Genomic DNA, 20806 nt, shown 5'->3' with positions numbered 1-20806 from the left:
GTTGTTTCTTTCCTCTTACTGGTTTTACTCTTCCTCTTAATCAGAATGAGGGTGAGAGTCAGGATATAGAGAGCAGATAAATGTGAAGAAGAAAGAAAAACTGCTACACTTTCTGCCTTTTTCTGTCACCTTCTATGGTTGCTTGTGAAAAATAAGTTATATTTTAGTCTGGTTCAGCTCATTACATTTCCTGCTCTTCCCTGAAAACAGGGAGGTAAGAAAATAAGTTGGTTTCGACTGTATCCCAGTTCCTTTGTTTTAAGGACAGCGGTGTTTAGTGGTACCTGTAAAGTAGCTTTAGCCTCAGAAAAAAGACTATGCAGTTGTGAAAATGCTCTCTGATAGACAGGATGGCAACCCTAGTACTAGTACTAACTTCTTAGCTGTTGCTTTGCAATTCTGTCCAGTCCTAATAAAGGTCTGTGCTTGCACCTTAGTTGCAGGGAGGAATTGAGAGAGTAGAGCTTGGAGCAAGCCAAGCTTTGCAGTGATTGAGGACACTGTCCAAGCAAAGTCTGTCACTGGTGTCTGTTACAGTCAGTGCCTTGTTCTGGTGGACTCCAGTGTTTGCGTGTGTGAGTGGGAACAGGATTATAAAGGGTTTGTGTGTTCTGTTTCAGTGGTGAATTGTTTTTTTGTTTTTTATTTTTTATTTACCCAGTTTGTAAAACCAGAGTGGCCCATGGAACCAACTCTCATGAGGTGAGTTAAAAATTTTTGCAGTATTATTCCTCTGCTTCCAGTCATGTCCTGTCCCCCACTCCCCCTGTGGTGGTTTGGCTGGTGATTTCCAGTCCTGTAGTGGATAGAATGAGGGCTGTGCCCAAACAACTTTCCTTCGCCACCTCTCCGTCATGTTTAATTGCACCGTTATTTTTTCAAAAATCTGAAATGAAGTTAAATTGAACCTCCTGTCATGCAAGTTATTTTTAGCAGTTTCTAGCTTCTAATATATTGTTGCTTCTAGAAGTTTGTAGTCTCCAGTCAGCTTTGTCTGCAAGAAGTCTCCTTCAGTCTCTCCTTTGGTAAGAGGATGCTAAATAAAGTTTCCATCCCAGGAAGTTACTTTCCCAATATCTGTGTGGTACAGCTGAGAAGTGGGTTTGTGCTACAGATGGAGCAGCTGGCTTCTTCCCTTGAGCGGGGAAGGGAGTAACAAATAGAGATGGTTTCCAGGCAATGTTCAGTTGTAATAACACAGTGGGGTCTGTGGGGAGAACAGGACTGGTAGAACGTACCTGCCTTCCTGTAAGGCAATTGCAGCTAAAATGGTTGTATATTCCTGGAAGGAGTGCATTACCTATGAGACTAGCTTCCTCTAAATTTAAGTGAGTTGAGTCCTGTTTTAATTCTTTTCCATTTGTGCTTCCTGCCTTCCTGCTTCCTGCAGATCAGTTTGGAGAATGCAGGCCTTGCTGCTGGCTCTCCTAACTCCTAGCTTCCTTTGTTAACAACATGGCCATCAGTCCAGGTTTCCCAACTGCTCTTGAAATGTGCACTATGAGACATTGCTGCAATGTCTGAGAGCTGAAGGCCTTGAAGTAAATTGTAAATCTAGATGAGCAGAATGGCTATGGCTGAAATCTTGACTGACCAGTTCTTCCTATTAAAAATGCAGTGAGACTTTTCAGACAGGCCTTACCTTGACTTATTTCACAAGCCAACAGACAGTCCTGTTAGTTTGCTGGAGCAGCTGCTATAAATTTTTGCTGTCATTCCTGAGAGCACTTGGGGAATGGATTTTTAATGAATTTAAGACTCCAATTTTCCTGCTGATTTTTCTGTCAAGAGTTCCTCTGCAACTGCAAAGTGAAATGCATGAACCTCTCCATACTTGTCCAGTTAGGCTTGGACTTTATTTCCCTGGTGAATCTTTCTTTGATCTTCTTTCATACAGTGCAGACAAATCTAAGCCTCCTGCCAGAGCAAAAATTGGACTAAAATATGGCCAGAGTCTGCACTTTATCACAGGAACTTATGAGTGGAGTTTAGTAGGACCCCTGGAACAAAACCTGAAGTCTTGCATACTACTTTACATAGTATTAGTAGTAGTAATCACTTTTGGAGCTGCCGAGTTCTCAGGAGTGATCCAAAACTATTTATGATTAGAGTGGAACTGTTTTGGAATTGCTCGTGGTCAATAATTACAAAGGAAGCATAGGATAAATACCTGGTTTACAGTACAGTCTGTCTAAAAGATGGAGCATAGGTCTAGAAACAAAAATTTGTTGTCTGTTTTATTAATGACTCCTGTCTGGCTTTTGGTAAATCCATTTTTTGAGGATCTATTTCCAGTGCAGAGCTGACACTAAAATTAGAGCACTGACCAGAAAACTGCTTTTCTTCCTAAGATGGCTGTTAAGAAAGTTCAGGTACTGACTGACACGGACAGCTGAAGGTGCAGGCTTGAGTTTAAGTTTGGTGTGTGAGTTGGGAGTTGGTGTGTGAGTTTGCCAGGTGAGGCTGGCAGACTCCACTTTTCTCCTGTGAGTACATGCTGTTGTTAAGCTGAGGTGGTGTCACCCTTTCTGTGGTGTCCCTAGTTCTACATGGCCTCTGCACTAGCGGTGGCCTCAGCTACTCAGCTCTTGACCCCTAGTTTGCCAGCACCAAGTTTGTAAAACTTGAACAGAGGTGGTGGCTGGAAGTTGTGCTTCCTGGCTGCCAGCAAGTCAGAACATAACTAATCTTTGGTAAAGCTGTCATGAGAGACCCATAGCCTGAAGAAACGTATCCGGAATTCTTTTTTCTGAGCATTTGAGCAGACAAGAAGGGAAAGGCAGAGAATGACTATGTTTTATGAGACTGAATTCCTTATGGACGTTGTCAGTAAAAATTCCTGGTGCAAATGTTTTGTTTTGCCTTCAAAAGACCTCTGCATTTATAATGAGAAATGCTATTTGGAAATTATGATATCAAGTATTGTACCCACGTTACTGCCAGACACAGCAGGTCTGTGCTGGATGACAAAGAGCAACTGCACCCTGCAAGCAGATTCTTGGAGCTCTATTCATGCATGTTAAAAACCATGAGACATCGCAGTGAACCAGCGTAACACAACACCACGGGAGTTATATGGGTTGTGTGCTAGTCCATGGGGCTGCCAGCACAGAGCTTTGCAGACAAGAGGCTTCACATAGCTTCCAGTAGTCTAGATCAGTGCTGTGCTGAGAAGATAAACTCTGGCTTTCCACACTTCTAAAACAGGCTGAATGTGTTCATCTTACGTTTATTTGTGGGAATCAGTTAACTAATAGGGGAACAGAACACTACAGGAATAGCACAGTTCTTGCCAGTGTGATGTTGTAGACACTATAATGCCAACAATCCACACAAGAGGAGAAAGAGTATAATGTTTCTTGCCACCAGTAAGAGACAAATGAGGTATGATGTTGTTGCTGTGAATCATCTTGATGGATGATTCTGTCTGTTAGAGAAATCTCTTGTACAGGTTGTTACCACTCACAGATTCACTCCTTGCTGTGTAATAGAGACAGCAAGAATATCAGCTGCAAGTAGGTAGTGAATGCACGCATTAACTTGAACTCAGAAAATGTTAATCTACTGAGTTACTGTGCATGTGTGCAGACAGTTATTTGATCATTCATAAGGCCCAATAAATGCCTTCCTTCTTGGCATATTTATTCCAATGCCTTCAAGAGGACTATCTGTTTGGTGTAATGGGGTGAAACCAAGCAGGAAAATTGATAGGCCAGTATTTGTTAGCAGTAAGACTGCTGGAGTCTGAGAAATGTCCTCTGATGGTGTGGGTGAAGCTCTGGTGCTTAGTCTGTTGCAACTGGGCTGAACCAAATCGGGGAAATAGAGCTGTGGGGAAGAATTTGTGTAGTTAGTGCACAGAACTGTTCCTTCTGTAGTTCTCATGATACAGGCTTGTATTCAATACAAACTCGGTCATTTGTGTTAGTCAGATGTTTTACCTTTTCACTGTACCTGCAGTTGCAGTAGCTTCCCAACTAAAGGCAGCAAATGAAATTGCAAAGAGCTGCAAAGAAAATGTTGATTGAAAATGAAAGCTTCACTGCCAGTAGTGTTTGCAGAGCTGTGTGTCAGTTAAATGAAGCATAATGAAATAGAACAAGATGTGCAGAAGGAATTTGCACATGGTCAATATATATCCACCAGTAGGTGTTCTCCCTTGTTGCTTGTCAGGAGTGGGTAAGCGTGAAATTTTTGCCAGCCTTGTGCACAACCATGTATGTGTGTGTGTGCTTCCAGATGGCGATCATCTTCAACCAGGAAGGCCTCAAAGCTGTTCGCCCCCCTTGTGTCATTCAGAGCTTCATCAATCACAATGCTGTGCTCTATAAAGTTTTCGTGGTCGGGGAATCCTACACCGTGGTGAAAAGACCATCCTTAAAGAACTTCTCTGCAGGCATCTCAGGTACACTGTACTGATTTAAAAGAAAATATGTGTTCTTGCAGCCTCAGCAGTAAACATCTCCAAAGAAAATATCTGTGAAAAAACTGCTGAAGTGAAGGCAGCTGGTTTGGACATACCATGTTTCCTCTTCTGTATTATTTCAATAGGAAGGGAGATAACTCACCTACTCTGGAATATGTTTGAATGGTATTCATATAGTAAATATTTATGCAATGGTAACCTGAGTCTTACCTGTTAGACACTGTTTTATGTCATGTGGAAAGGGAGAGAGGGAGAGAAGTTCTCTCCTTTCACAGTAAGTTCATGTGTCATTTGTTCCGGAGTTTGTTTATAAATGTGCTTTGGAGAGAATTTCCTGGATTCCATCATTTCAGCCCTTCCTCTCCCTATTTTTACCTTGAATATGTATGTGTTTTAAATTAAAGATCACTTGTGCTCTCCACTAAATGAACATCCCTCTTCATGTGAGGCCCAGTGTTGAAAATCTTGGTGGGAATTGTCCTTTGGTTTGTAGATATCAGTTGTGTTGGGGAGAAGGAGGAATGGATTTGTCAGTGAGGAGAGTGATTCTTCTGTATGTCATTGGAGAGCAACACTTGAAGGGTTTTTGTTAAAGGTTACTTAGATTTCCTTTATGGAAAAAAGCTCCTTTGCAGAGAACCGCATTCTGTGGCCCACCAAAAGCATAAAAAAATTAGCAGCACATAGATGGGAGCAAGCATTATCTGATAGCAACTGGACAAATCCAGGAAGTGAGGATGGGATCAAACTAAAGGAGATGAATGAACAAATGCCAATTTTTTGTCACTTTTCTTAGTGTTTTCTGCTAATCCTAGTGTGTCCATGTATGCTCACCACTGCATTTCAAACACAAATACGTACTTTTAGTATAGTTAGTATAGGTGTAGTAGGATGCTGGTAGAAGTTCTTGTCTGTAGCTATGTGTGCCTGTATTTACATTTAGGTCTGCTCAATGTCCTGATCAAATTAAGTAGGCCAGAATCCTAGTTCGTATAAACTGTTAAGACGGTTGGTCTATACTTTTGCTGGAAGGGAACATTTTAAGACATCTTTCTAAAAATGCCTTAGCTAATGCCTCATCTGTTAGTGTAAGACTTGAAAGTTGTCTGGAAGTCCACATAAAAATAGGTTTGGTTGGCAGATGAGGGTAAGTCTCTCTCTCTCTCTCTCTTACCCACATTGGGAGGGTTTGAGGAGGCTGTGCCACAGGAACCTGACCTGGCAGATCTGATGGTTAAGCAGAGCTGGTGGCTGTGAGACACTGAAAGAGCTGAGTGTCTGAAAGTGCAAGATATTTCTAAACAAGAGGAAAGACAAGAAGTCTTTTAGTGGTCAGACTGCAGAGTGGACATGGATTTGCTTTTCACATCTTTCCTGTCTTTACTGTATGTGGCCCTGAGGCTGCTCTTGAATGTCCAGTCATAGTTATGCTATGTTTTGCATAGCAGAAATACTCTTGCCACCTGCATGCTGAGACTTAGGTCCAGGTGTTCCATGCAGGTTGTCTCTGTGATACCATCAGTCTGCTGTGATGGGAATCCTAAAGGGAGACATAGTGGGGGATTTCTTTCAGCCAGTAAAACCTTCATCACAGAGAAAGCAGGGTGGGAGGTGCTGGTGTAATTCTGCCCATGGTTTCCACTGTGTTTTGTTAGTGGTTTCTGTCACCTCAGAGTGTCTCCACCATGCCCTGCCCAGGTTCACAGGGCTCTCCCTGTACCCGGGGTGCTACCAGCTTACCACCTGCAGTGATTGCAACTTTTCCCTTCTGTCACGCACCTTCCTCTTGGAACTGTCACTTTGAGTATGGCACATTAGTAAAAATTAACTTCATTTTCTGACCGAACTTGGTGAATTTGCTCTGGTGAAGGAAGGAAAACTGATTTCTGTTTACCCAGTGTGCAGCTCTGTTTATCTGTGGTCCGAGAACCGTGGGTGATCTGTCTGTGCAGGCAGCCAAGTGCCAGCAGGCAGGAGAGCCCTGTGGCTGGGGTGAATGGTTGAGACCAGGACGAGATTCATGGGGCTGCACTGCCACCTACTGTTCCGTGCACTATTCCTTTGGAAATTAAAATCTGGGATAAAGTTATTTACAACCTGTTTTTAATTGCAGACAGAGAATCAATATTTTTCAATAGCCACAATGTTTCCAAACCAGAGTCCTCGTCTGTCTTAACAGCGGTAAGTACACTTGGTCTTTTTCCCTGTAGGGCAGCTGGAAACCTATTTAATCCTTTCTTGTGGAAGTGTTGGTAGCTAGTGACTCTCTTTCACAAGCTGTCTGCTTCTGTGTTGCAGGCTGAGGTCTGTTTGGTACCACGAACCAGCATGACTGTGTCCCCCTCTGGTTTTCCTTACCGAGCTCCGGTGAGGAAGAACTTGTAGCAGGGATGTGCTGCTTCCCAAACTACTCAGGGCTAATCTAGGCAAAGGGAAGATGGGGGTTCTGAATGCAAACACCTGGCTTTTTCCTGTCCAGAGAGATTAAAAAGCATAAATTATTCTTCTAGGACTCAGTTCTGTGAGGAAAGACAAACAGTGAAAATTAAAACATAGAAATTGTGTTGGCACAAGGCCACAGAGGGCCAGTATTTGTCTGCCATGTGAGCATGCCCGAGCTGTGACCATGGGACCATTCCTGGGTGTCCTTTGAGATCAGCAGTGCCAGCACACTGCACAGTTTCATGCTAGCATTACCAGCCATTTTAATGAGATTTGGACGTACGAATCCTAACAAGTTCTTGGGCACTCGGCTACTTAGAAAGTCACTTTACAGCACTGGGTCCTTTCAATCTCTTGAGTCTTGGGATTCTTTTTTGTTTCACAAGCTCTTCTAGTTTCATATTTGATTTTGAATTTTGTAGGCATGCTAAATATTAAAACTGTAATTGTGCTAGTCATAACTCCTTTTGTGGTTATGTTGAGGGAGAAGCCATTACTAAAAATTTACTTTCAGACTTAGAGTGTGCTCCTGTGGCTTACCTGCCATCTCACTCATACAAATACATATTCCAGTCATGCTTCTGTAGGCCTAACAGTATACTTCTGCTGTGTAACATGTTGTTTAAAAAGTGAAAGAGATTGCATCCTCCAGTCATAGGTAACCTGAGTCACTCATTTTAATGAACACTTACAAAATAATTTCTACACGAAAACCCACATAAAAGGTATGCTATGCCCTTAAGGTATCAGCTGAGTTGTATTGTATGGCTAAGATTAAACTAACAGCAGAAGTTTGTCCTATCAGCCCTTTAGCACAGACCTTGATCTACACTGAAATAATAATGATAGCCAGAACTTCTGTAGCACATGATTAAATAGGCCACCTGTATGTTTTTTAAGGTGTAGATCTAGTACTCAAAATAATGAGTCTGATTCTCCGTTCATTCCTACACTGCTTTGCTTCTATAGCTGCACCAGTATGAAGAGGAAGAACTAGATGCTTTAAAGCAGATGAATTTCCAATTTAAGAAGGATTTTGAATTATGAAAGCAGTTTCCCTTTGGTGTCTTTCTTGGTTTCATGCCACTGGTTCTCTGCAATTAGATTTGGTGGATATGCACCTGGAAACTTCTGAAAATCAGTCTTTCCACTAAAAAGGCTGTTGGCGAGTCCCTTAGTAATGTGTCTTTTTCCATTCCAGCTGGATAAAATTGAAGGAGTATTTGAGCGGCCAAATGACGACGTCATCCGGGAAATCTCTAAAGCACTGCGGCAAGCTCTGGGAGTTTCCCTCTTTGGAATTGATATCATCATTAACAATCAGACTGGGCAGCATGCAGTAATTGATATAAATGCATTCCCAGGTAAGAAAGGCCTTTCCACTCCTGCTTTGTGGAGAGAGTTTTACTGCTGTTATCTCATGCCACTGCTTCCCACGCTGGTGGTGGGACAGCAGCAACCAGATGGTTCTGAGATCAAATACAGCTCAGTCTGGGAAGGGAAGAATCCTAATCTAGATACGGAATTTGCAACTGAAGTATCAGCTCTTAGGAAATACAGTCAAGTTTTAGTGACCAGTTGTAACATAGCTTTTGTGCCCTCCTATGCAAATGGAAACTCAAGAACTGTAGTGTGGGACTGTGTGCTGTGACCCAGCTTTTATGGGCCTAGCCCTCATTCTGAAATGAAAAGAATACTAAATTCTCCACTTTTTAAGTGCAACATATTGTCTTGGAAACAACTAAACAGGCTCCTTGATCACTACAGTTGTTAAAAGGAGTTGTAAGTGTGAATAAGGGTGAGGCAGTTATGGTCTGTCACTTGTGCTAAATTCAGTAGTCTAACCCAGGGAAAGAATACATCATCTCATTTGATGCTGATTTGCACGGTGTTTTTCACTCTGGGAATCTCCTCTTATCACCTGAATGGGAGTGTTTGTTTCCAGAGACTTACACAGGCTGTTGTGTAGTTTCTTTAACCTGCCATTGAAGACTTTAAATTTTCAATATGGATGTGGTGTCTTTGCATCTAGATGTCTTGTCCTGAGCTCCCAATCTCTTCAGTTTTTCAAATCAGGTCCTCATTCCCACTGCCTTGTAGTGCCTTGTCTGTCTCTCTCCACAGTGACTGGCATCCTCTTAAAACTCAGCTCCGCTATTCTCAGGTCACTTCCCAGCATGGTTCTACCGCATGGTGTTACGCAATTTGCAGACCTGTGAAAACACTCTTCTGCCCAGAACAGTGAAACAACCTGAACTGGGTGTTAGATGGAGCCATATCAGTTTTATGAATAGGATTATATTTCAGACATTGGGTTTTGAAGTCAGTGATACAGGACATTCTTTTGCAGTCCTGTATCCTGCATTTTGGTTTGGTGCTTCATGTTTTCAGTTTTGAGTGATTTTTTTCAAGTATTATTTTGGATTTGGTACTTTGAACAGACTGAAATTGAATCCATTTCTTGAAATGTTGAAAAATCCACACTGGGGAACAGCAATGTGGCAAACATATATTTAGAGAGGACCAATGTGTTCTTGTTGTCACTTAAGTTTGCAGAACTGCTCTGGTGTACTTCTACCCTAAGGCAATAGTTTTCAATATTGAGCCTAGGTCCTGTGTTTCAGTCTGCACAGTAATTGGTCTTTGAAGGGTCTTCAAATTAATAGTGTTTTAGTCCTTGCAGGAGAATTGAGAGCGCAGGGCAGTTTCTTATGTGCTGATCTACATTGTGTCTCACACAGCAGTTTATTGGTGGTGAACATGTGGGTTGTGATGGTAACTGACTTTATCACCATGGGATAGGTTGAAGACTAGTTGGTGAAAAACTAGAGGATAGCAGCAGGGCCCAGACATGCAGAAAAGAAAGCAGGGGACAGAAAGAACTGGCTTGAAATTTGTAAAAGGTAGCATAACTGAGATGAGCCCTGTTCTCAAGGTCTGTTGAGGTCAGAGAGGAAGCAACCGGGTAAAATGAAACACAAGCAAAGTTACATTTCAGCACAGAATACTCTGTTGCTCAAAAGCATGTTCAGCACAGGTAACTGCATTTCCCTCCAAGGGCCTGTGGGATTAAAAGCTGAAGAGTTACAATGACTGACATCATTGATGGAGCCAGCACCTTGCTAGTGAGAAGTTCAAACTCAGCCCACCTCAAAAGAGTCACCAGTGGGCTGCATCAGCAGCGGGATCTCCCTGTTCCTAGCTCAGTGCAGTCCCAGGAAGTGCCCTCTCTTGCTCTTCTTCCTCTAATCATCTTAGCCTTCAAGAGTTGCAGTAGAGCCAAACTGGAGCCAACCCTCCAGGGTATTATCTCTGCACCACTGCTTTGGAAAAGGGAGGGGAAGAGATGCACTTTAAAAGAGTATTCACAGCCTTTTCCATGGAACTCAAGCCATGGCTTGGGGCCAAGCCTGACCAAAGCCTTGTCCAGCTGCCTAGAGGCTTGCTGCCTTTCTTATGTGCTGTCTTCTGTGTTTACCAGGCTTGAAGCTCATTTGAATCTGCCACTCCATGGATGTCATCTGGGATGAGTTTAATGATAGGATTGAGAGCAGGTGTACCTGTAGGAGGGTGTTGTCTGTTTCCTGCTCCATTAGCACGAGCAACTCTTCAAAAAGATTTTAAAGATAAATGTCTGAAAGGCCTATTGTGTATTTTGTTCTGTGGGAAACTACTGGTACTATATTTAGCAGTGGTTGCAAGCTGAGATATTGAACTGTAGGCACAGTCACGTAGCATGTGGGAGTTATGTTTGTCTGACCTCAGATAAGTGAGAGAAAAGGTTCTAGGTAGCCTGCTGTGCTGTGGTTGTGGCTGAGCTCACCCAGTCCCAGCAGCTGCAGGCTATCACCATGCAGGTGAACTGCTGGCTCTGGTGAATCTGCATGGTAGCTGGGAGCATCAAATCTGAATGTGCATTTTGTGTGTGTAAAAACATTGCTGTAAATGCAGGATATGGGCAATCCGTTTCTCTCTGACCAGGCGAAGATGCAGAAAAGCGGAGTGTGCTAGATCAGGGAGAAAAATCAGGCAGGTAGCATCTGTAATGCTAGCTTAAATATGCTCATAGCCATTTCTTGCCTCCACTGAAGCTCACAGAGGTGGGCACTGGTTTTCAGATGCATTGCTGAGTGGACATCTTTCCTATCCATGCTCAGCCAGAGGACTCTGGAGACTGTTCTCAGTATAGCAAAATTCAGGCATCTTGTAGACAGACATTTCCAAAATTGTTTTGAGTGGGCAGTGCTAGGATAGCACCTGCTGGAGCAGGATTTGTGAAAGTTATGTTTTAGGCATGCAGAAGTTAGATCCTCCCACTGATTTCCCTGTGTGACACGAATCCCAAATTCACTGCCAGTAGTTTCTGAAGGTGTAATTTAATCTGCACTTCTTGATTTTGTTATCATTGCAGCACAGTGGTGTCCCACAACTGATTAGTTTGAGAAGACTACAGGAGCCGTAGGTGAATTAAGTGAGGCAATACCCACAGTTTGCAGCCTTCCCAGGTGTCCTGTAAACCAAGAGCTGAGACAGCTGATTCTCTTCCTCCCTTCCTTATATTTCCTTTTTCCAAGTTTGTGAAGTTTCTTCTGAGTGACCGGGCAGAATTACTTTGGTGTTTCCACCCAGTGTGCAGAGGGCTTGCACAGACAGAGCCTGCCTGTTACATACAGCTTCCTTTCACTAACATCTGCTGATTTCAGGACAGAATAAGTGGCCATCTTATTCCTTTTAAATATTTAAAGCAACTTCTTTGTGAGTTTGCCAGGTGCCCTCCTACAAAGCTAGTTTGTTTCCAGTGAGCAGACAGGAACACTCTGGGGTACTATGGATCTTGTTGCTGAATATTAAAGCTGTTACTATGGAGATGGCTTATTCCTGGGGTGTTTGAAGCACTCTTGAGTAGATTTGAAGGCTAATCCCATGGCTTTTACATAAGCAAGAAAGCGTAACAAGCACTTCTGTCCAAGGGGTGGAGATCCTGTTGTGACTCCCATGGCCAGCCCTCGGAGTCCCAGTTGACCCCTGCTGACCAGTGGATTATCATGTGGGGCACTGGGAAACCTGGTGGTTTGAACTGAGAGTTTTGTTTGGTGAATCCCTTCAAGAGCCTCTGAGAAAGGAAAACTGTGAGCTGTTGTCTCACATTGCTGATGTTTTGTGTGAACTGTTAAGTATCTAGGGGAACTGGGGCCAAGTACAATAAAATCCAAAGTAATGTAGCAGCCTAAATAAGAGTTAATTGGTTGACATATGGCGTATAAATACACCATAAAATCCCCACATTTATTATAGGTGAAATTATAGTCTTACTTCATGTTTTCCAGGAAGGTGGTTTTTTATTGCGTAAGGAAGTTGGTCTTTACAGGAGAATGGAAATTAAAATTGAATTAATTATGGATCTGAGGAAGTCTTCCGCCCAGTGATTACATCACTAAAAGTGTTTTAAAGTATCCATTGACTTTGTGGTCTCTGGTTGTGCTCATGTGCTGCTGTGTGAATGTGTGTTATTCACATGGATCTTTTCAACTTACTGCTTCAATCTCCTGTATTAATACCAGGTCACTTCCAGAATACTTCTATAGATGTTTTAAAACAATCAGCCTATCCCATTAAATAACACTGAATGTCATATGTCACTTTTAAATACTAAGGCAAACTGATAACAATTTTAGGTTATGCAGTAGCAGTTAAGATCCGTTTCAGGAAATTGTACCCATAGCACAGTGTTTAAAATAGACCCTGAAGCTCTGTACACCTGCCATCCTTTGTGTCACCAAAAATGTCATGTCTGCTGGTATCTGAGCAACTGTTTTAACCAGGCAAGTTGTTTTTAAGCTGCATTGTAAATTGTCTGGAATCACTTAACAGAACATGCAGAAAGGTGGTTTCAGCACTGAAACAAATGGTTGATGTTTCTATCAAATATTGTATCATTGATAGATGTTTCCCTCAGGTGTTTTTTTCAGACATAGCAGCAAACACTTTTCAATTGTCAAGTTAGGTTAGGTTAGACAAGCATCACATCGCTTCTTGCTCAGTGGGAAGCTGCCTTTTCTGTAGGGTGTAAAGCCAGCCCTGCTGTCCTCTGAGGTTTCCCTAACTGAGGATATTGCTGGGCAAATTCTGGAGAGGGTCCAGACCCTCAAGAAAGCTCTGTATTAGAGCTACTTGCCATAGTAAACCTAGAAATGGTATGGAAAAGAGCAACATTATACCAGAGAGTTTGTAACTTAAGGAAAAACCTGGACTTGGCAACAAATGACAGAATATACCTGAAATTACATACACTTATATATACTTGGGAGGGAAAAGAAGCAGCAAATTTGAAAAGCAATTATTTTTCTCATTGAAATAATACTTCTATTGTAAGAGTCTTTGTTCCCCTTTATGCTAATCTGCTTCTGCTGTCACTTAAAATGATGTCATGGAGAAAACACTTTCTTAATCAGTTTTATTATCAGCTCTTTTATGGTCACTGGAGGGCAAGGACACCCCAAGAAACAAACTGTTAAAAGAAGCTATTCAAAGAACCTAAGGAAACTACTTAATTGCCTTTTTTTCTCTCCTTCATTTTTTCTCTCTTCAGGTTATGAGGGCGTTTCCGAATTTTTCACAGATCTGCTTAACCACATAGCTGCTGTCCTACAGGGTCAGGTACCTGAGGTGACCCAGCTAAACTGCAGCAAGCTCCTGGCAGAGCAGAGCGGTGGGATCATGGACGAGCGGATATGCTGTGCTAGCACAGGCTGTCTCAGCGTCATGGGAAAAGACTCCTCCTGGATTGTGGAGAGCGAGACCAACAGCTCAGTTAAACTGCAACACCAGAGACTTGGCTGCAACTCGGCAGTGTCCCCCAGCTTCCAGCAGCACTGCGTTGCTACGTTGGCAACAAAAGCTTCTTCTCAATAACTTGCCAATTCCATGGACTGAGAAAAAGCCCCAGGGATACAAATTGTGGTCCCACAACCAGATCAGGCTTTAACAATACAATTGACAAAAAAAAAAGGGGGGGAAAAAACCCAACATAAAACACGACACAAAAAAAGCAAAATAAAAAAACTTTCCATTTGATTTAACCTAATTTGCTGATGAAACGGACTGAAAGGGGAAGAGCGAGAAAGTGATCCATCTGATCCATTTCATCAGATTCCAGTTGCAAATCTGTAGTGAGTTTACACACACGTGTTTTAAACACTAGTCCTTTCATTGTGGGAGGGTTGCTCTTTCATTTCTATTGTTCTTTGTAATCACTGGTGACCAGCATTTTAAAATCGGACCTCATGGTATCAAGAAGATAATAATGTTGAAATGCAGTGTCTGAATGTAACAGTGCTAGAGATTTTTTTGCCTAAAAAAACTCCCCATTCCTCTTTTTTGCAGGTAGGCCATTGCATAAGAAAGCTAAGACAACTTCAGTATCACTAACCAAATCTCTTGAATCGTTGACCAGTCGTGATGTTGGCAGGTAGCTTGCTGTGAAGCCACTGCACTTTGAGTAGGACAGAGCAGCCTGGGCACAGAACCAAGGTGACCACCCCTGTTCCAGCTTGGCAGTTGTCCCCCCAGGCCTCATTGCTTCACTCAAATTGGCTTCTAACCACATTTGCCAACAGCAACACGTTTCATCCAGAGAGGGTGCCAGTATTTAGGTTGAGTCATTTAGTAGATTAAATAACATGCTTTCAATTGTCTGCTTGTGCTGAAATCCTAGAAGAGTTAATGGAAGCAGCTCGTCTCTTAGCAGGGAGTTTAATTCTCCCTCCATTGCACATGTGAGGACTCTGGGAAAAGGCTGGCAGACCTGTGCATTTTCCTTGGAGCAGCACACTTGATCTGCATATCCTGAGGGGTAACAGAGTCGCTGCCTTCCACAGATCCACTCCGTTGTGCATTTTTTTTCTGTAAAATATAAACAAAATTGTGTACCTTCATACAGGGTAGAAGTACAGGATCGCTCTAGCTTGGAGACCCCGTTACTTTGTTGCAAGCTGCCAGGCGAGGCCATATGGTAATTTACAACAGTGCTTTATACTATCTGTAAACTACAGCACAGCCAATTTGTATCTCTTGAGATATCTTCTAGTATGGCAGTATCTTCTGCCCTTGAGAATTCCTGCAACTTTTGCCAGTTCTGAACACTATATTGGAAATATCCAAGTGCTAAGAACAGAAACACTATTTTGTTAGAAGAAGTGGCCTTCTCTTCCCCTTATTAGCCCTAAAATTTCCTTAATTAAACTCCTAGCTTGCAAATACAGGAATTTCTGTCTTTTCTATAGCACATGTTCATAAAGCATCTGTCACTGCAGCATTTAATACCAGTTTGATTAGTATCATGTGTTAGATGGCTGCTCAAAAGGAAAGGGTCTAGAACTTAAAGCTCAGGCAGATCATGGAGAGAGGATTAAACTGTGCAAAGGATGTCACCGCCCTACCTGATGGTACCAGTCCTAGAGGGGAAAAAGTTTTGAAGAGTGTTATGTAGCAGTTCTTTTATGTAAACAATGCTTTTTCTGTAGGCTTTGGTCTTCTTCTGTAGAGATTGGTCTTCTTCCAAAAAGCTGTTCTTGGGAATTTCCTGTAGCCAGCATTGAATTTTTCTGGATGATTTACACAATAGAAGATGATTCCACCTCTAGAGGGATTACTAACTTTAAAATATTTCTATAGGGACTGGAAGAACCTTATGAGTGTGGTATCAGTCAGATCCCAGGGTGCACATAAGCACAGCCAACTTCCTCAAGTGTTGCAGATCAGTTCTGAGCTGGGCACGCTTCATAACCCTTGTATGCTTTGAGGCTGCTGGATCCCGTGTTGTCTGCAGCTCGCAGGTCTTGGATGGCTGTGGTGTGAGTGAGTCAGATGTACATAGGTAAGGGTTTATAAAAGTATTCCTGATAGACCAAACCTTTTGTAAAGCCATGACTAAAATAAAATTGACACCTATAGTTTGGGGTTTGTTTTTATTTGTTTAAAATAAAAAGTGTTTTTATGTTACATGTGTAACAAAAGATGCCCTCAGGAAGGAACTTGCCAGTGCATATTTTTGTATGGTACTTTCTTGTAACCAGCTGGTGGAGTGTTTGTAGACTTGCCTATTGTTCCCTTTTATTACAATGGCTTGGGCTTTTTTTGGTTTTTTGGGTTTTGTTTCTTTACTGGGTGGTGGGGATGAAGCAATGATGTTAGAACCGGGTAACTAACTCAAGACCTTTCAAACTAAGTATGTTTACATGAATCTGAGTGTTGGATCCAATGGAAATGTCTGTATGCTGTTTCCTAGTTAGAACATCAAATAAGAATTTTATTTTCCTGGCTGCCTTCTGAATTTTGGTTGGCCTATTTTGCACTGCTTTTTTTCTCCAAAATAAACTACTGAAATATAATTGTGCATTTTAAAATTGTTTACAAATGATTGTTAGAAGTTTATTTTGTAATTCTCTGAATGCTTGCAGAAATACTATATTTAAATATTACTCCAGACCTTGGCAGTAACTAGAAAACAAGTTTAGGTCATTGGTGTGATCAGTGACATTTTTCCCATAGTCTGTAATTTATTTTTTATTTATCGAATGTATCAGTATCACTTTAATTTCCCAGGTGCAGTTATGCAGGTACCTGTTGTGATGTGGCATTACAATAGAGTTTTGACATAAATTACCATGCATTTGCTGTACTACTATATTTTCTTGAAGAAATTAAGGTAATGGCTTGTGTACTAGAATGTTGCTAAATCACAGGGGCAAATTGGGAGACCAATTTGTAAAAGCCAAAATTGTAAATTACCAAGTATCCAGACATAGAATTACGTTCTTGCAAAACATTTGAGCATGAGTATGTTATTAAGCTTGTGCTAAAGTGCTTTCTGAATTGCTGCCTCATTTGGTAAGTTCAGGATAGTTTCGATTTAAGATAAGCTTCACAGTAAGTTAGTTAATATTCTGTAGTCTTGTCTTTCTTTGTAAAAGTAGAGGAGTGTAGTAACATTAGACCATACCAGAATGCCCTTGCTCTTAAAATTGCAGACAATCTGAGATTTTCCATAATGTCTGTTTGAATTCTTTTTATTGTGGGTTAGAAAAAGTTTTTTCTGTGTTTTCAGAGACATAGCTGTTACTGTGCTGATGGGAGCAATTGTACTAAAATTACATGGTCACCAGTTAGCTTTTTAGGGATTTATTACTGGCCTGCTTCACTGTTTGAAATCCACAAGAATACCATTAGCTTGATTGGAATTTCTCCAGGTTTTGTATCAGCATGGTGGAGATGAGACTCTGGTTTCCACTGTAATTATCTAATTAGCTTCAATAGGTGAAGATCTATTTCCCTGTTGAAGAGAACTCGAGTGGTGTTACTGCCGCCTGTGATGTAAAGTCATCCTCTTCCCCCTCTAGCTGACTTGGCCGCATTGTGCCTCACATTGTAGCCTGTGCCAGAACATCTGATCATTATGTGAAAGCCAACTGCAGAAATGCAACCAAGCCGTCAGCATCGGTGCTGGCACTTGTGGTTTGTGTAATGCAGAACCACTGGGCCAGTGTTCTTTTGCCTTTGGTTGAAGTGTCTGGCTGTGCAACCTTTGTGCTAAGGAGCTGATCAGCTGAGGAGCTGATCAGCTGGGCTGGTTGGTAGGTAGGATAGATTCATTATTACTATTCAGACTGTTACAGTGTTAAAGCTCTTTAAAGATCTCCATTGTCCATGTGGGAATGTTTCTGCAGATGAGGTCTGCAGCACATTGCACAGACAGAATTCTATCTACCAGTTTAATTTGTTCTCATTGTAGATGATTACAAGCTAAGAACCCAACCCAGAGGCATCAGGAGGTAATGAGAATTGCCCAAGATAAAGCCTCAAGTTTTCTAGATTAACTGTGGGCAGTATCCAGCCAGGGAACAACCAGGTGAAGTAATGGTTAGATAGTAGAGGCAGAACACAGTCCAAAGGCAACAGAATAGATGGGATCAGAGGTGTTTGAACTGCTTGGCAAAAAAGAGCAAAACAAGAAAAATGCTCTTGTAGTTTAATTCCAATTTAAAAATCCAGACTTCTCAGTTCCTAGACTAACACTGATTTCCTCAAGTCTTTGCATGGCAGTAGTGACATGTGAGTCAGGCTTTTCCACACTAGCTTGTAGCCTTGCCTTACACAGCTGTGCAGAAAATCTTGGATTTTGGTTTTTTTAGTGAACAGTCTGAGTTTATAGCAGTCTCCCCATGCACACACTTGTGGGAGTTCACTTGCATTACCCTGCTAATTTTTTCCCCTCTCTCTTTTTTAGTAAGAGATGTATTGATTTCTGTATTCAGTATACAATTACTTTATGGTGTGTGTTTTGTAATTAGGAATATGTGAAAATGCTTTGTGTAGATTGAAATATTTCCTTTAATATAATCTCTTGCTTTCATAGAAAAATGGACATGCCATTGCAGATCACATTGCTGATTTTATTTGTAATATTGCTTTAATATCTATTTCAGAGGAATGTAACCTCCAGAAAAGTACTTTCTACATTTTTACTACCTTTCCTTTCACTGTTTACCCTATGTGGATCCAGGCCATCAGCACTTGAGCTTTTGACTGGATGGGTTTCATATCCTCCATGGATTCTGTCACATTTACATAGCCACAAAAGTTACTTGAGGTGGTTGAAGTTTGGGAGGATGTAGGCATAAATGGCGATGTTGGAGTGATTCCTCAGCAACACAAGCACAGTAGCATTTGTAGCAAGCAAAGGGAATTGTTTTTGCTCTGTGTGTGCAGGTGGGTCTTGGGGTCTGGTCCACCCTGCTCTTGGGGCAGCTTTCTTGTGGAAAAAAAAAAAAATCCATTGAGAGAAAAACTTCCTTTATCTGTGATGCAGAAGGAGGGCAAGGAGGGTGGGGCTTGGGAGTAAAATCCTGGCCAGTGGACATCATGATACCAGTTGTCCAGACTTCCACTCTGTGGTTTTTAATAGCAATCTGGGGCCATGTTTTCTTCCTCTCCATCATTCTTACGCTGAATCCGCTTGGGGTGATGATAGCAGATCATTAGCAGGTGACCTTACCCAGCATGTCATGAGTTTGCAGAGGGCTCCCGATGTGTTGGGAAGTTTTTGTTGATGGCCAGGAAATCTCTTGAAACTCCAGAAATAGATGAAAACAGCAAATGGAGTTCATGAAAATCAGGTCTTCCTCTTCCAGCATTTTTAAAGAAACCCACATTTTATTTCCTCCTTCATTCTTTACACAGTAGTTTTAGATATAAATTATTTTAACTTTTTTTTTGTGTGAAAAGTCATATATACATATATAAAGTTATTAAAATGTTGAGAATATGTTGAGTATAAAATAGTGACTTCTTTGTTTCAGATGTTAGCAACCCCTAAAAATGAGTTGTTTATCCTCTTGTAAAGTCAGTGCTGTAAAAAAATTTAAAAATAAAAGATGTGTTAGATGTATCTTTTATTATTTATTTCTGATTCAGTATTTGATACAGCTTGTGTATACCCTTGTGACAACCACATACTAAAAACACTGTCGTTCTTAAAATGGAAGTAACAACAATTCCTTGGGATCCAAACAGTTGTGAGAGAATTGGCCCTCTGGGTGTGAATAGTGTTGGATATTGTCCTTCAGTCTCCAGCATGGCTTCCCACCCAAGCATGGCTGAGTCTCGGGGACCATTGTGTGCGTGTGCTCAGTTTAGCAAGTTCATTGGTATCTGTGTTCAAATCCAGCTGTACAGTGTTAACAAGTGTGTCTTGTGATTCGCTTCAGCCTGGTTCACTATGACTTCTGAAACATAATTCCCATTTTGTACTTAAATTTGTATAGAATTATATAAACCCTTGAAAGATTGTGGCTTACTGTAAAACCCAAAATATTTACTATTTGGCATCTTCAATTGCATGACTGATCAGATCAGACAATGGAGATGGTGCTTTCATCTAACAGCATTGATTTCAATGGTAATATATTAATTTTCTTTTTGTTTGCCAAGCACCTGTTTTGGACAATGTTTTGGTTTCAACAGTAAAGCAATATGCAGTAGGTATTGTGGCATTATCTCTGTAATTGTTTTGAAGAGAGGATTGTCCCTTTCCAACACATAATGAAAATAAATGCCTTATAACAAGTTATAGTTTGCTTCCTCTTTCTGAGTGGATAGGGCAGCAAGGTGAGCAGCTCATTGGGGGAGGCCTATTTTCATGGGAATTCAGTGTTCACAGCCTTTCCGAGTGCAGTTGTTTGCAGCCCCACACTCAGGCCTTGAACACCAGCTTTCCATCTGAAAAAAGTCCTTGCGTCCCAAATATTTGTGATTACTTGAATATCCAATTAAAGACTGCATCAAGTAACATTATTTTTCCTTGTAGATTTTGTGTCAGGTATGGACTATTTCTGTCTGCTGCTGCCATCCTTTGTGGAAAAAAAAAAAAAAACCCTTGTCTAACTCCTTTGGATGTGGCTGCATTTCTGTGGGGGTTGTTTGGTTTCTTGGGTTTGGGGTTGGTTTTTTTGTTAAGTGGGGATTTTTTGTTTCTTTTGGTAAAGGTGTGGTGGGGGTCTGAGAGTTTCTGTGAATTTATTGTTATATGTAGGCCTGAGTTTGCAAGGAGTTGTATGGGTGCTGCTACTGGCAGAGACTCTCAAAAAAAAGGAGAAACTAAATCATGGAATATGTCAAGTTGGGGGGGACCCATCAGGATCAGCAAGTCCAACCCCTGGCCCTGCACAGGACACCCCAAGAATCACCATGTGCCTGAGAGCATTGTCCAAATGCTTCTTGAACTCTGTCAGGCTTAATGCTGACCACTTCCCTAGGAAAGCTGTTCCAGCTATAAATACAATATATTTACAATATACAATATTCAGATTAAAAATATTCAAGTTTAGGTGAATATCAATATGTATAATGTGATTTCTCCAGGTGTAGTAACTCCCTAATTGA

At 41.4% G+C, this 20806-nt stretch overlaps 1 protein-coding gene across 1 annotated transcript in view; it reads left to right on the top strand.

Annotated features, from left to right (window-relative positions):
* Positions 1 to 19994, top strand: part of ITPK1 (inositol-tetrakisphosphate 1-kinase) — a 143814-nt gene extending 123820 nt beyond the window's left edge. The window contains exons 7-11 of the mRNA XM_066188700.1: positions 662 to 702; positions 4240 to 4405; positions 6540 to 6607; positions 8070 to 8232; positions 13458 to 19994. Coding sequence (XP_066044797.1) covers positions 662 to 702; positions 4240 to 4405; positions 6540 to 6607; positions 8070 to 8232; positions 13458 to 13780 — 761 coding nt within the window. The 3' untranslated portion in view covers positions 13781 to 19994. The remainder of the gene's footprint in view (positions 1 to 661; positions 703 to 4239; positions 4406 to 6539; positions 6608 to 8069; positions 8233 to 13457) is intronic.
* The last annotated feature ends 812 nt before the right edge of the window (positions 19995 to 20806 follow it).

This window comes from Chamaea fasciata, unplaced genomic scaffold (assembly GCF_029207755.1).
Source record: "Chamaea fasciata isolate MVZ Bird 193981 ecotype frontalis unplaced genomic scaffold, bChaFas1.0.hap1 SCAF_7, whole genome shotgun sequence".
NCBI classification, from domain to species: Eukaryota; Metazoa; Chordata; class Aves; order Passeriformes; family Sylviidae; genus Chamaea; species Chamaea fasciata.
This window is presented reverse-complemented; position numbering and strand designations above follow the sequence as displayed.